The 15480-nt window shown below is 37.6% G+C and overlaps 1 protein-coding gene across 7 annotated transcripts in view; it reads right to left on the bottom strand.

Moving 5' to 3' along the window:
* The window catches only part of TSGA10 (testis specific 10), a 119664-nt gene that overhangs the window by 48783 nt on the left and 55401 nt on the right, over positions 1-15480 (bottom strand). For all 7 annotated transcript variants that reach the window (XM_047781461.1, XM_047781460.1, XM_047781463.1 and 4 more), the window contains 5 exons: positions 11601-11716; positions 8530-8684; positions 4240-4295; positions 2992-3160; positions 204-314 (listed from right to left, as the gene is read on the bottom strand). In XM_047781461.1, coding sequence (XP_047637417.1) covers positions 204-314; positions 2992-3160; positions 4240-4295; positions 8530-8684; positions 11601-11716 — 607 coding nt within the window. The remainder of the gene's footprint in view (positions 1-203; positions 315-2991; positions 3161-4239; positions 4296-8529; positions 8685-11600; positions 11717-15480) is intronic.

The raw sequence follows: 15480 nt of genomic DNA, 5'->3' as shown, positions 1-15480 counted from the left end.
GCTAAAAGGGGCATATTCTTGACTCACTTTTCTGAACATTAGTGACATTCTAAATATATAGTTAACATCAGTGTCAACATTAAAATATGCCATGCTTTAAATAAATGCAAGGATTCAGCTGTTCCTACGAGTGTAATCAATCAGTACCTTCAGTGAAAACTCTTAGTTATCACAAGCAAAGTGGAAAATATATATATACGTACTTCAGACTTTAATATGTTCTTCAGTTTATTAACCTCCAAATTAGTATCTTGAACCTTCTGTTTTATGTCACTAAGTTCATTATGAGTGTCATTCAATTTTTTAGACAGTGCCTGGAAGAAAAAGATAGATTTGCTTACAAAAAAATTAAAAATTTCTCTATGTCAAAACCATCATAAATAAATTTTTAAATATTTACAATAAACATGATAAATAAAATTTACCTAATATATAAAGTTCATATAAAGACAGTAAGAAAAAACAAGAGTCCAAACAGTAAATCAGCAAAGAACCCAAATCCAATTCACAAAAAAGAAGCACAAGTGGCTAATATTTGAAAAAAAGTTAAAATTACAAGTAATCAAAGAAAGGCTAATTAAAACAATGAAATACTATTTTGCCTATCAAATTAGCAAAGATTTAAAACTATTCTGTTATGACAAGGAATAGGCATTCCCATATATCATTGGAGTATATGTAAATTTGCAAAAGTCAGATCCATGATCTGTTACCTGGTGATGTATTGACATTTTTAAAAGCTCATCAAAACAAGAAAGACAAACATGTTGCTTTTTGTTAAAGGTGGGGGATGGGCACCTGGGTATTCGCTATATTTGAAAATGTCCACTTAGAAAGATTTTTAATTTAAAAAAGAAACCTCATAAACATTTGATTCAATTTGAAACTAAATCTATAAAATTTAAAGAAGTTTATTAAGGCATTAGTTGCTATGTGACAATATTTACTCACATTAGGTGAATGATACAGTAAATATTATCTGCATTGCTGTAAAATAACATAGGATGTTATGCATCCAGGAGAAATGTTTGGAATAATTTTTAATAATAGAGAAAAATGTTAACATATTTGAAAAAACCAGGATAAAGCACTAAAAATATCTCAACTCAATTGTTTAAAATTGTAGTATTGAGGAAGAAAATTTTCCAAGGTTTCTGTTTTCCATAAATGGTAAATTTTCTATGACATGGATTCTTTTTTTAGGGCCGGACCTGCAGCAAATGGAAGAGTCCGGGCTAGGGGTGGAATTGGAGCTACAGCTGCTGGTCTACACCACAGCCACAGCAACACAGGATCTGAGCCACGTCTGTGACCTACACCACAACTCACAGCAATGCCAGACCCTTGACCCCACTGAGTGAGGCCAGGGATCAAACCTGCATCCTCATGAATACTAGTCGGATTCTTTTCCGCTGCACCACAACAGGAACTCTCCTGATATGGGTTCTTAACCTGCATTTCACAGAGGGATCTTCTACCCTTGGGCCCTATGACCCAAATAAAGGAAAAAACTACTTTGAACATTTGTAAATTGTTAAGACTTACACATTTACTAATTTTCTTCTGATAAGAAAAGATGTTTAAGATGTAACAAACCAACAATGATGTGATAGTAAGCTAATAAGAGTTACAAAGTCTTTATCAAGTGATTGCAGTAGACACCCTATAAGTACTTTCTAGGCATATTCTCTTTTTTAGGGAGTGAGGGGTGGGGCATTGCAACCCAGGCATGTGGAAGTTCCCAGGCCTAGGATAGAACACTTCAGCAACTGACAACCCGCTGAGCCACCAGGGAACTCCCTAGGCATATTATCTCTCCATTTTACAGCTGATGAACTGAGATTGAGAGAAGTTAAAGGATAGGATCACACAGCCAGGTAGGGGGACTCAAACTCATCTAAGTCTTAAATGCTCCATCCACTCTATTGTCTTCTCACGTAGAACAAAGCATGATACAAAGTGCTAAGTGGATATATCCTAGCTACATTTAAAAGTTCATGTAAGATAGTATAAAAACTCTTCTAAGAGTACTGAAAATCAGTTAAAAAAAAAAGTTAATAGTGGCGGGAGTTCCCATTGTGGTGCAGCGGAAACGAATTTCACCAGCATCCATGAGGATGCAGGTTCGATCCCTGTCCTCACTCAGTGGGTCATGGATCCCACATTGCTGTGAGCTGCGGTGTAGGTCGCAGATGCAGCTAGGATCCTGAGCTGCTGTGGCTGTGGTGTAGGCTGGCAGCTGTAGCTCTGGTTCGACCCCAAGCCTGGGAACTTTCATATGCCAAGGGTGCAGCCCTAAAAAGAAAAAAAGAAAGAAAAAAAGAATCACAGTGCTAAAGAGGACCACATACTGTGGCATAGTCAGTCTATGCATATTCAAACAGAGCAGTAGTCCATCAAATAAATCTACACTTTCCTTTTTTTTTTTTTGTCTTTTTGCTATTTCTTTGGGCTGCTCCCTCGGAATATGGAAGTTCCCAGGCTAGGGGTCGAATTGGAGCTGTAGCCACCGGGTTACGCCAGAGCCACAGCCACGTGGGACCCAAGTCACGTCTGCAACCTACACCACAGCTCACGGCAACGCTGGATCATTAACCCACTGAGCAAGGGCAGGGACCGAACCCGAAACCTCATGGTTCCTAGATGGATTTCGTTAACCACTGGGCCACGACGGGAACTCCAATCTACACTTTTCTTAAAAGTTTCTTCATTTGCTGGTGTATTCAAATATTTATCCTTCATTAAAGAAGTACTTCCTAAGATTTAATACAAATCCATGATACCATTGTTCCCTCTTTTCTTTAACATGTAACAGTGCATGTCCATAAATTTCATTTAGAAATTGCATGGCATATTCCGTGTAACAAAGGCAAAAAAAAAAAAAGAGGCTAGTTCCCAAGCCTGAGGTTTTCTAACACAATAAGAAGAGGGCTATGCCTCAGAAGAAATACCTACTTTTCCTGGCGAACAAGATTCTAGGGGGAAGTATACCTGGTTTTCTTGTTTAGCTTTAGAAAATTGTTCCTGGAGACTGTCAGTCTCAAGAGCCAAGATATCCCTTTCCCTGGCGATCTGAGCCAGCTCATCATTTGTCTCATCCAATTGCCGACGCATTCTGGAGATGTCTTGTTCACACATAATTAGGGCTTCAGTAGACTGCCTATTCCACAAATCAAATAATATATGGAGGAGTCATTTTACCGAAATAGAAACACAAATATTCACAAGACAGAAGACAGTAAGCATGAAAACATTTGAAGAAGTTTCAAACACATTTAAATTTGTAGGGATAAATACTGCAAGCATAATGCATTGGAGTTTCTCTGTGTTGCCAACATCTCACTATGAAAAGGGACTTGGTGTTCTGTCCAAGATGATGACTCTCTAATGTTGAAAGGAGGCCTAGTCTGTTTAGGGAAGTAAAGGGAGGACATGGTGTTTGCCAAGGAAAGGAAAGACAGGAGTTCTCAAGGTGTAAAGACTAGCAGAGAACCACATCACATTCAAGAGCCTCTTGGGTGACAAGTGTTGGGATCCAAGGTTTTAGGGCAGAAGTGGAGCAGGGAGAGGCCTGTGTTACAGAAAAATGAGTCTTTTAATTTTATCCTTCAGGTTATGAGAAATCATTAAAGAATTTTGAGATTTTATGTCAGAAAGATTACCTAGGCTGAGAGATGGTGATAGATTGCAGTTGGGAGTTTGGGGGACAGGAGTGTGGTGCTTGTGAGGGAGAGGAGCGAGGAAAATGCCAGGTTTCTGGCTAGGGATGAATACTGGACATGATGGAACTATGTGGGAGAAGATTATTCTTTGAATTTGAAGAGCCTTCAAGACCTTCCTGTGGCTATGTCTAGTAAGCAGTTAAATATAAGAGTCTTGAGTGTAATGGGGAGGCTGAGGCTAGAGTGATGATTTCAGAGTCATCTGGCTGTACACAGGGTTGGGAGCCATGGATGCGAATAGGGTTTGTCTGAGAAGGGGCAGCAGGAGAAGAATCAGGAGGCTAAGGGCTAACTCCTGAGAACCATTCATTTTTAAGAGGGCAGAAGAAGAAGGAACCTGCAGAGGAGACTGTAGCAGAGCAGCTAGAGGTAGGATGAAGGCTTTCTTAGTCTTGAGTATCAGAAGTTTTGAAATACTTTACAAATCATTGACTATGCTTTCTATTTGGCATCCCTTTTCTAACATGGTGCTTTGCCCCCAATAAATGCTCACATTTTTGTTGAATAAGTGATTTACCTTGATGCCTGTTCCATCTCAGCAATGATATTCTTCATGCCTGAAATGGTCTTTTCCTTGAAAAGTAATATAAGTATTAAATAAAAAATTATCTTAAACTGCTATGTCTGTTAAAACTGAATAAACTAAAAGAATTTGCCCTCCCTTTTTTTTTTGTCTTTTGTTGTTGTTATTGTTGTTGTTGTTGCTATTTCTTGGGCCGCTCCCGCGGCATATGGAAATTCCCAGGCTAGGGGTTGAATCGGAGCTGTAGCCACCGGCCTACGCCAGAGCCACAGCAACGCGGGATCCGAGCCGCGTCTGCAACCTACACCACAGCTCACGGCAACACCGGATCGTTAACCCACTGAGCAAGGGCAGGGACCGAACCCGCAACCTCATGGTTCCTAGTCGGATTCGTTAACCACTGGGCCACGACGGGAACTCCTGCCCTCCCCCTTTTTGATTTCCATTTGGTTTTACACATTTATGTTCTATTCTTCTTTATTATACTTTAAAACTAAAGCCTAATATATCAGTGTGAGTATCTGTGCTGGATAAAAACAATAGAGACTATACTTGGTTATATCGTATGAAGTCATTATTTGAAACATTGTTAAAAGATGTTTTGTGCAGTCACCTAGCAACACAAGAACCCCTTAAGCACCCTACTTTGGGAAGAAAACCAGTGGTTTGGAATTGTGGTGTTCTATAGTAAGAATAGAACTGATTTACTTTCTTCATGTCATAAAACTCAGGAAAGTGAACCATGTAAAATTAAATTTAGTTATTGAGAATGATGACTTTGATCAAGTATAATACATATAAATATTAGTCATCAATATCATCTTCAAAAAGCTGATCCCAGTAGAATTACTTATAAAAGTATACCATTAATTGTAGGTGTGAACTAATAAGGAGGTAAGCATTAGGCCTATAGCAAAGGTATAAAAAATAAACTATTGATAACATTCCTTTTCAGGATCTAAGGAGGGAGCAGAATTAACGGTGTCAGTCAAGACTGAAATGAGGGGGGAAATCTCAATGCCATCAATACCATCAACACCTCCTCCTTAAAAAACTCACTGATCCTGAACTAGTTACAGATACTGTACATAGACACTAGCATTAGTCCTAAAAAAGTAAGGAAAATTATTCTTTCACTCAATAGATTTCATTTTGCCCTTTGAATTTTCAAAACTTTACTGGCCAACTCACCAGATGAAAAACTAACTTGTATTTCCCAACTGTGCTGTTCCTATTTGTCAGAGACAAAGGGTGTGTGTGTGTGTGTGTGTGCGCACATGGGTGTGTGTGGGGGGGTGTGTGTGTGTGTGATCTTCCTTTACTCACGTGCTCCTTGCCAGGGTATTTTTTGCTCTGGTCTCACATTCTACTTTCTGGGAGAATGGTGCAGATGCCACATCTGGCAGTAGTGGGTACTGCCAGTATGGTTAAAACATCCATTAGCAAAACCGTTAAACCCCTTTAAGAAGCACGTGCCTATGGAGGAAAATCTCAGAGAAATACTGCTTAAAATGGAATGTTCACACATGCTTTTGAAATATAACTTAATACACTTCTGAATAAATTCTGACAAGCTAATTGAACTTCTAGTGTTTCTGACAGTCATCACTTGGTTAAGCTTTAAACAGAGTTTATAAGCTTAAAAAGCACTTACCTTTACCATCAACAGAAATTCATTTAGAAAGATTCTCTAAGAACACTGTCAAGTATCCAGGGCAATAAATTATTGTATAGAGCCCAATAACATGTCCTCTAATCTATTTTTCTCTCGAATATGACCCTCATAGTACCATTTCTCAAATTGTTAACATTGATGCCACCATTATCAATTTGATATTCCTTATATAACCTCAATATAAGACAAATATAAGACAACCAGAGACAAATTCAAGGTAATTATTAAAAATTCAACCTGGATACAATGGTCATAAATCTACTCAGAAACAAAAAGAAACTAAAATTTCACACAAGTAATTCTGTGTACTTGAAAAATCTGTGAGCTTGCTATTGAGTTTTCTAACTTTAATTGGCAGCAAGTAGTAGAACATCTTTTTAAACTATGATTACCAGAAAAAACTCACCTTATTCACTATAATACAGACTTTTCCATAGTAATATATTTCTGTTATCTCCAGATTAAACTATAAAACTACTGCTTTTCACTGAAGGGCACTGTAAATTCAGCTCTGAGAAAGTGAAAAGAACATTCCTTCTTCTGAATGTCTAACACTATTTTTAAAAGTTATTTCCAAAAAGAAAGTTACTTTCTCTTCAAAGGATGGATGTGTTTACATTCATAATCCTATACAATGCACTTAATTTTGAAATTGACTTGTGACTTAATATCCTTTGTGAAGGAAAAGATAATATTGGTATAGTTAGTAGAATGAAAGAAAAATAAAATATGAGATATAACAGAGGGAACTGATATTCAAAAAGATTTGAATAATTTGTTTCTGTTGATGATTTTAAAGCAAATCACGTTTAACTATTCAAAAAGTGACCTACATATAATAAGAAACAAAATCCCACCCCCCAAAAACACCTCAAAATTTCAAAACTATTAAAAGGTGTTAACTATAAAGTAATGAGTTAGAATTTTCAACAAGTAAACCAAAATTTACCACCTCATATACTTTGTTAACTTCAGTTATGCTCACAATTCCTAAATCTACTAAATTCAATTTTCTCTCCAAACCTTAAAATCTAAGAGCCTATGAATATTTCAACTACATGTCCCAAAAGCATGTTAATAATCTTCCTCTCTAATAAGCTTGTTCTGTTTCTTGCGTTTCCTATGTCAGGCATAGGAACTATTCATGCAGTTCCTAAATCAGAAAGCATGTCTTGTCAATCTTACTTCCTAAATAGAGCTGTTTTTATTTCTCTCACGGGTACTGCCATCATCCTCATTCAGTTCTTATCATTTTATTCCCAACTGTTGTCCTTGTCACTACTGTCATTTCCCTATAACCCATCTTTTACCTGGATTGACAAGTGTCAGACTAATGTTTTAAAGATCTAACTATGACATTTCATTTACATTATTTCAATGATCCTCTATATCCATGATGACAGAATCTAAACTCAACACTGAATGTTTTTTTGATGTGTTGCTTATTTTTCCCATCTCATCTTTTACCCTCTTCATCTCCCCATACTCACCTCTCTGCACTCTATTCTCTGGACATGAACTAAACCATCAAGAAACCTCATGAAATTCTCTTATGAAAGCCCCTGGATTTTCATAGAAGCTGTTCTGTTTGGATTACCCTTTCTATAAAAGCTGCTCTACCTGTTTGGATTGCTTTCTCTCACTGTCCTTTCTCTTAATCTTTTCCTGGCTATTCCTAGTCACCTTTCAGGGCATCATGGGCACCACCACTTCCTGGAAGTCTTCCTAGATCTTCCTCCTCCCCTAATTCAACCTCCCGGGCTGAATCAGGTAGATTTCTGTCAAACTTCAATCATACATTGTGTATATGTCATATGGCACATTCTGTCCTAATAGCTTCTCTACCTATATTTCTTCAGTTATACTGCAGGCCTTTGGAAGGCATGCCCACGCAGCCTCAGTTTCTAACATACTCCCTCCGATATGTCAGCAAATGTTTGTTGGGTGGGTGGATGGATAAATGAATGCATTAGTTCCCTTAGAGAGCGGAAGGACCTTATTCCAGTGATGCTGCCTTTGATTAAGATATTTGTGGAAAATAGTTTAGAAATTGTCTCAGAATCAGTTTATAAACTAGAAAAGGGGCTATCTCCCTGCCTTTTTGAAAACACCCTTTTTGCAGTTGTTTGAACGACAAACGCGTGAGATGAAATTATCATCCAACTTTACTCACTAGTTCTGTTTACTCTTTGATCTAATCTCAAAGGCTGAGGATGAAATAAAAATGTGCCCCTAGTTCTGAATATACTTACAAAGGCAGTTTTAATGGAATAAACATATTGCCTCCCAAGATGGTGACCTGAAAATATAAGCTCTGGTGTGCTTTTAAAAAGAAAAAGTAGTCTCACTACTTTTTTTTTATTATGCTTTACATTTTGATATTTGAAATAGTTATTGTTAGTGACTATTGATCAGAAACTGATCAGAAAAAAATATATTTTAAGGTATTTGCTAGTGAATTTGAATACATATTTCCTAAGACTATCTTGAAATATTTCAAAATCAGATTTTAAAGTTTCGGCTCTCTAGGGAAAAAATTGAGAAAATCCTATTATTTTATTCAGATTCAAGTTCAACATTTCTTTTAAACCACTTTTCTCAGAACATACTTTCATTGCCAAACTCTCTCCAAGGGATGCAATATTCTCAGATTTTTTATCCAAACATGCTTGCAGGCATTCCTTTTCTTTAGCCAGATCATTGAGGGTTGCACCAAGAATGCTGATTTCTTCTCGCTGGGCAATACTTTGTCTTGTAAAATTATCTAAGTATGTAATCATAAAGGCATTGTTTAATTAAAATAATTTTTTCCAGCTCAAGCAGAATAAAATATTTTTCAAAGTAAATTCTCCTATATTATACTCAATAATTAAAAATAAAGTACAATATCCTGAATTAAAAAATGGCTTTTGTTGTTAGTGTTTAAAAATAAAGATTAATCATGAAATTTGAAATGACTTATAAATACAAAAATTAACACATTTGAATTAAAACAGCAAAGGAAAGTTCTATATAACAAGTTCTCAAAGTAGAATATGTGGTGGGGGAGGGGAGGGTGGATGGGTGATGTACATGGAATATTAATATTTCCCCCTCTAATTTTCCTCCCTCTAAGCTTTGAATCACTGTTGTATGTAAGTTGATAACAGATCTTAATAAAATATTCAATTAAGTCATCTTCTGAGACAAAGAGCTTTTAATATTCTGATTTTTCTAAAGTATGTTATACAAATTCCTAGAGGAGTTCCCATCATGGCTCAGTGGTTAACTAGTATCCCTGAGGACAGGGTTCCATCCCTGGCTTCACTCTGTGGGTTAAGGACCCAGTGTGCCGTGAACTGTGGTGTAGGTTGCAGAAGCGGCTCGGATCCCTCATTGCTGTAGCTGTGGTATAGAGCAGCAGCTACAGCTCCAATTCGACCCCTAGCCTGGGAACCTCCATATGCCATTGGTGCAGCCCTACAAAGACAAAACACAAAAATTCCTGGGAAAAAAACATTCAGAAAGTCTGACTGATTTGGGAGAAACACCAGTAAGCCAATGTCAGTGTTGAAGACCTGAATGATTGTTGTAGAACAGTGGTTTTCAAATTGTGGCTTCTCAACCAACACCATCAGCATCACCTAGGAACTTGTTAGAAATAAAAAATTTGTAGGTCTCACCCCAGACCTATGGAATTAGACATTCTGAGTGGGCAGAGCAATTTGTGTCTTAACAAGAACCCCTCCCCCAAGGGATTCTAATGCACAACAAAGCTTCAGAATCACTTGAGGAAATTGGTAAAGATACAAAAGTCCTGGTCATAGCCGACTTCAAGGAGCCTGGCTCCAAGGAGCTCTACTAGCTTTCCAGGTGAAGACTGGATTGCTAATAACACACTAAAGGTTGAGAACCAATGCTCCAGAGCTCTACAAAGGAAGCTCTGTGTGACTAGACCTTTAGGTAAATCCCCCCAAGGGCCATTCAGTGCAGCATGCTAAGAGAGGTAACCCCATATAGAGAGATTGATCTATATCATAAATCGTGTCCCTTTTCCAGGCAGTATTGTCTTTAAGGCAAACCAAATGTTTTGGCTATTCTGACATCTGAGTTTCTCCCCAGTGGCATAAAATAAACTCTAAAACAGCTCCACTTATCTCCTGGCTTTAAAAAAAATCCTCAACCCCACATCCCACTTAAGCTACTACCTCATTTTACTGTAGCTCTTAAAGCCAAGAATCCTGTTCTCTCCTGTCTTTATCCCTCACTTAGGAATCATTCCTCAACCAACTCCATCATCCACATCCAACACTCTGTTCAAACTTTTTTGTGTATGTCAGTATTACCAAAACCTCCAAAGTGCTAAATTCAATCAATATTTGTTCATCTTGGGAGGTCCTGTTGTGGCTAAGTGGTTAACGAATCCAACTACTATGCATGAGGATGTTAGTTCGATCCTTGGCCTCTCTCAGCGGGTTAAGGATCTGGCACTGCTGTGAGCTTCAGTGTAGGTCACTGACGTGGCTTGGATCTGGCATTGCCGTGGCTGTGGTGTAGGCCGGCCGCTACAGCTCCAATTCAACCCCTAGCCTGGGAACCTCCATATGCCTCGGGTGTGGTACTAAAATGACAAAAGAAAAAAAGACACACAAAAAATTTGTTCATCTTATTTAGCTTCTTAAAAGTATGTGACAATTGATTACACCCCCCTTTTAAAAACATTTTGCTCTCTTGCCTCCCCAAATGACACTCACTTCTGGGTTTTCTTCCTACTTCTTTGGCTTCTTACTCAGTCCTGGATCCTCTTCTCCTCATTCTCTATATTTCCCCGAGGTAATTTCATGGTTTTAAAATCATTTATATGTTGATGTGTCCCAAACGTGTATCTTTAGCTTAGATTTCTCTTCTGCGACACAAACTTATCTATTTACCTGCTTACTCTACATTTTTACTTGTACTTAAAATATCCAAAAATGAGTTCCTCAATATTCCCCTTTTATGTTTCAATATTTTCTATTTCAATAAAAAGTACCTCCACCCACCTAACTGCTTGTGCCAGATATTTTTGAACCACATGATAGCAAATCTTAAAAAGATTTATTCAGTTTTAAAATGGGCTTGTCTATAGTCTTGACCAAAATTTTACTTTATGGTTATGAGAAGATTAAGTTATGACCATATTTTAATAAAGATCACTAGTAAGAAACAAGAATAGGGGACTTTATAAAAATAATTTTCTCTATATCCCCAAGTTATACCATAGATACAGCCAAATATATATATATATATATATATATATCTACTTTACACTAAAAGTAGTGTGTGTGTGTATATATATATATATATATACACACACACATATGTAATATATTGAATTACAACAGCAATGAACATGGCATAATGCAAAAACTTGTAAGTTTAAAAGTGATCATCACAAACTTAGTGTTGATTTATTCAGCTATTTCTTCATTGAAAAATCTAAGCCCATGTCTAAATCTAACTAAAAAATATGAAGACACAGTTCTAAATCTAAGTAAAAAAAAAAATTTACTATCAAGAAAAATATTTTTTCCGATGAGTTTTGTTTTGAAAACTTTTAAGGGCTTACTTCTAAGTTTATTTATAACTGAAAAGAAGAAAGCATGTTTGTTTTTTCTATCAGACTTTTTAAAAAAAGTAACACCAAGAAAAAAGAACTCACCAATCTTTTCATCCAAGCACATAATTTTCTCTTGAGTAAGCTGTAGCTCATATTTTTTCTTAGCAAGGTGTCGCTGAGTATCAGAAAGATCTTTTTCTGTGTTTTCATATAAAAGTCTGTAAACATTTTAATAGTTAAAACTAATTCTGAAATTTTTGTTTTATCAACTTTTTAGTATACTTAAACCTAAAAACTTTTAAGGACACTAATATACACTTTTTCTTTTTTGTGTTTTCATTATAAAACCACATTATAGGAGGTTTGTAAAATGGGACCCTCAATCCACCACTCCAACATAAGTAACTATTAACATTTGATGTTCACTATTGAGTATTTTTTTGGCTATGCATATTTTCTTTTTCTTTTTACAGCCGTGTGTGTGGCATGTGGAAGTTTCTGGGCTAAGGGTAGAATTAAAACCACAACTGCAGCCCATGCCACAGCCACAGCAACATCAGATCTAAGCCACATCTGTGACCTACACTGTAGCTTATGGCAATACTGGATCCTTAAACCACTTAGCAAGGCCAGGGATTGAACCCTCATCTTCACAGAAACAACGTCAGGTCCTTAACCCACTGAACCGTGGCAGGAATTCCTGGTTATGTATATTTTTAAGTTACTATATTCTAAATTCAAAATTGAATCCTGACTTTCTCGCCTACATTTAATCTCTAATATTTTTCAGTCTTATAATACAGCCCTCCAAATCATCATTTTTTCTGGCTGAAAAACTATATGAGCAATAGCCACTTATTTTTAAGTAAATATAACCATTTACTTAAGTACCGCCCCAATATTAGACATTTAGGTTTATTTCAAGTTGTCACTATTATAAATAAATCTGTCATGATAGCATTTCATTAAGTCCACAAACATTTATTAGGTGTATAGCATGTTCCAGGCACTAGGTGTTCAGAAAGCTGTAGTGAATTAGGTGGGCAGTGACCCAGCCCTAATGGAGTTCACAGTCAATAAACAAGTAAACAGACTATAATTTCCAGAAATACGGAAGCTAGATAATCTCAAAGTCCTCACCACAAAACACTTACACATACTAAATAAAATGTAAGAAGCATCCTTTTAAATGTGTATTAAAACTTATAAGGATTTTTAAGGGAAGTACCCCAGAGCCAAATCAGAGCAACAAGACTATGAGCTGATGTTCTATTAGATACAGTTGGGATTTGCCTGTTTCAGTGGCCTAGAGTCTTGTCTTTTAACTCAGAAACAGAAGATGAGGGCACAGAGATGTTTGCAACGCAAGTATTAGAACCAAGATCCCCTGCATAAAGCCACTGAAGCCAACACTATTAGCGGAGAGATCAGACAAGAGGAAATCAGCTTGTAAGATACTGCTGGGCTCAGGGTAATAAACACGACTAAAAATCTTTACTGGGAATTCTAAGTCTCAAGATAAGAAATCAAAATAAAATCAGGTTCTAGGACATTCAGTGGAAATAAACACAAAAGTTCTCTGGAGAAACATGCCTTCAACTTAGGCATACAACTAAACCTCAGACAAAAGCCTGTTGAAAATGAGCTCACAATTCTATCTTAAAAACACATTAAGAAACAATCCAGAGACAGGATTAAGATGGTGGAGTAGAAAGACTGGAGCTCAGCTTCTCTCATTAAAACCAGATTACAACCAAGTGCTCAACAACCTTCAATCAAATAGACTGCAAACTACCAAAAAAAAAAAAAAAAAGACATCCTACTCCAGAAGACAGAGAAGAGGCCACATCCAGATGGTAGGAGGGGTGATTAAGCGATATAAGCAACACCATACCCACCAGGTGGGTGGCTCAAAGGATGGAAAATAACTATATTACAGAAACTCATCCACAGGAGTGAGAGTTCTGAGCCCCAGGTCAGGTTCCCATGCCTGGGGATCTGGCACTGGGAGGAGGAGCCCTCAGAGCATTTGGTATTCAGGGAGAGAGGGGCTTGTGTGTAGGAGCTTCATGGGACTGGGGGAAACAGAGACTCTGCCCTTCAAAGGCAGACACAGGCTTTCCTGTGCCCTGAGTCCAAGGGCCCAGCAGAGATTCCATAGGAATCTGGGTCAGGCCTGACTGCGGTTCTTGGAGGATCACCTTGGAAAACAGGGATTGTGGTTTGTTGTGGGGGAAGGACATTGGATGCAAAGGTCTCAGGAATAATAATCAGCCTGAAACGCCCCTGGAGGTGGCCATTTTGGAAAAATCTGGCCCCACCCATCAGGGCTGAGCAGCCCCAGGCCAAACAATAAACTGGGTAGGAACACAGCCCCACCCACCAGCAAACAGGCTGGCTAAAGACTCCCCCACCCCAGGCACACAACTGCCTCTAATCACACCCAGGGACAAAGCCCCACCCACCAGGGGGATAAGAATCAGCTCCACCTACCAATGGGCAGTCACCAGTCCCTCCCATCAGGAAGCTTGCAGCAAGCCCTCCTACCAACTTCAGCCACAAGGGAGGTAGATATCAGAAGCAAGAGAGGATACAACCCTATTGTATGCAAAAAGGAGACCACACTAAAATGAAAAAGCAGAGAATTACAACTCAGATAAAGGAACAAGAAAGAAAAAAAAAAACAACAGAAAAACAGATAAGTGGTCTGGAAATTACTAACCTCCATGAAAAAAACTTTAGACTAACAACAGTAAAGATGATTCAAGATCTTGAAAATAAACTGAAGGCAAAGACTGATAAATTACACAAAATATTGAACAAAGAAACAGAAGATTTAAAGATTAAGCAAGCAGAGATGCAAAATACAATAACTGAAATAAAAAGTTCACTTTTTCCTTTCAGGAGGAAACCAACAGCAGAATAGGGGAGGCAGCATAAATAAGCAAGGTGGAAGACAGACTGGTGGAAATCACTGACAGAGAATAGAAAAGAGGAAAAAGACTGAAAAGAAATGAAGACAGTCTAAGAGAGCTCTAGGACTTTAAATGCACCAATATCCATATTACAGGGGTGCCAGGAGTTAAAGAGAGAGAGAGAGAAGGAGCCAGAGAAAATATCTGAAGAGATAATAGCCAAAAACTTCCCTAATATGGGTAAGGAATCACTCACTCAAAACCAGGAAGCACATGAGTACTGTATGGAATATCCTGAAACACATATTAATCAAACTGACCAAAATTAAAGACGAAGAGAAAATATTGAAAGCAGCTAGGGAAAAGAAACAAATAACATACAAGGGAACCCCAATAAGGTTATAGGTTGACTTTTCAGCACAAACTCTACAGGCCAGAGGAGAGTGGCACAATACACTTCAAGTGATGAAAGGAAAAAACCTCCATCCAAGATTACTCTACCCAGCAAGACTCTCATTCAGATTTGAAGGAGAAATCAAAACCTTCACAGACAGGCAAAAGCTAAGAGAATTCAGCACCAAGCCAGCTTTACAACAAATACTAAAGGAACTTCTCTAGGCGGAAAAGAAAAGACCACAACTAGAAACAAAAATATAACAAATGACAAGGCTCACCAGTAAAGGTAGGAAATCATCCATGCACAAATTGCTACCAAAATGGGAAATCATGAGACGAGGAGGGTACAAAGGCAGGATTCTGGAGATGCATTTGCAATTAAGAGACCAACAACTTAAAACAATCTTGTGTGTGTGTGTGTGTGTGTGTGTGTGTGTGTGTATACTCCTATACTCCTACATCAAAACTTCATGGTAATTGCAAACCACAAATCTACAATAGATACACACACAAATAAGAAAAAGCAATCTGAACACAACACTAAAGATAGTCATCAAGCCACAAAAGGAGAGAACAAGAGAAGGGAAGAAAAAAGACCAACTAAAACAAATACAAAACAATTAATAAAATGGCAATAAGAACACACACGTCAATAAGTACCTTAAATGTAA

The sequence above is a fragment of the Phacochoerus africanus genome, chromosome 5 (assembly GCF_016906955.1).
Source record: "Phacochoerus africanus isolate WHEZ1 chromosome 5, ROS_Pafr_v1, whole genome shotgun sequence".
Lineage (NCBI taxonomy): Eukaryota > Metazoa > Chordata > Mammalia > Artiodactyla > Suidae > Phacochoerus > Phacochoerus africanus.
Note: the sequence above shows the minus strand (reverse complement) of the source record. Positions and strands in the feature narration are given on the sequence as shown.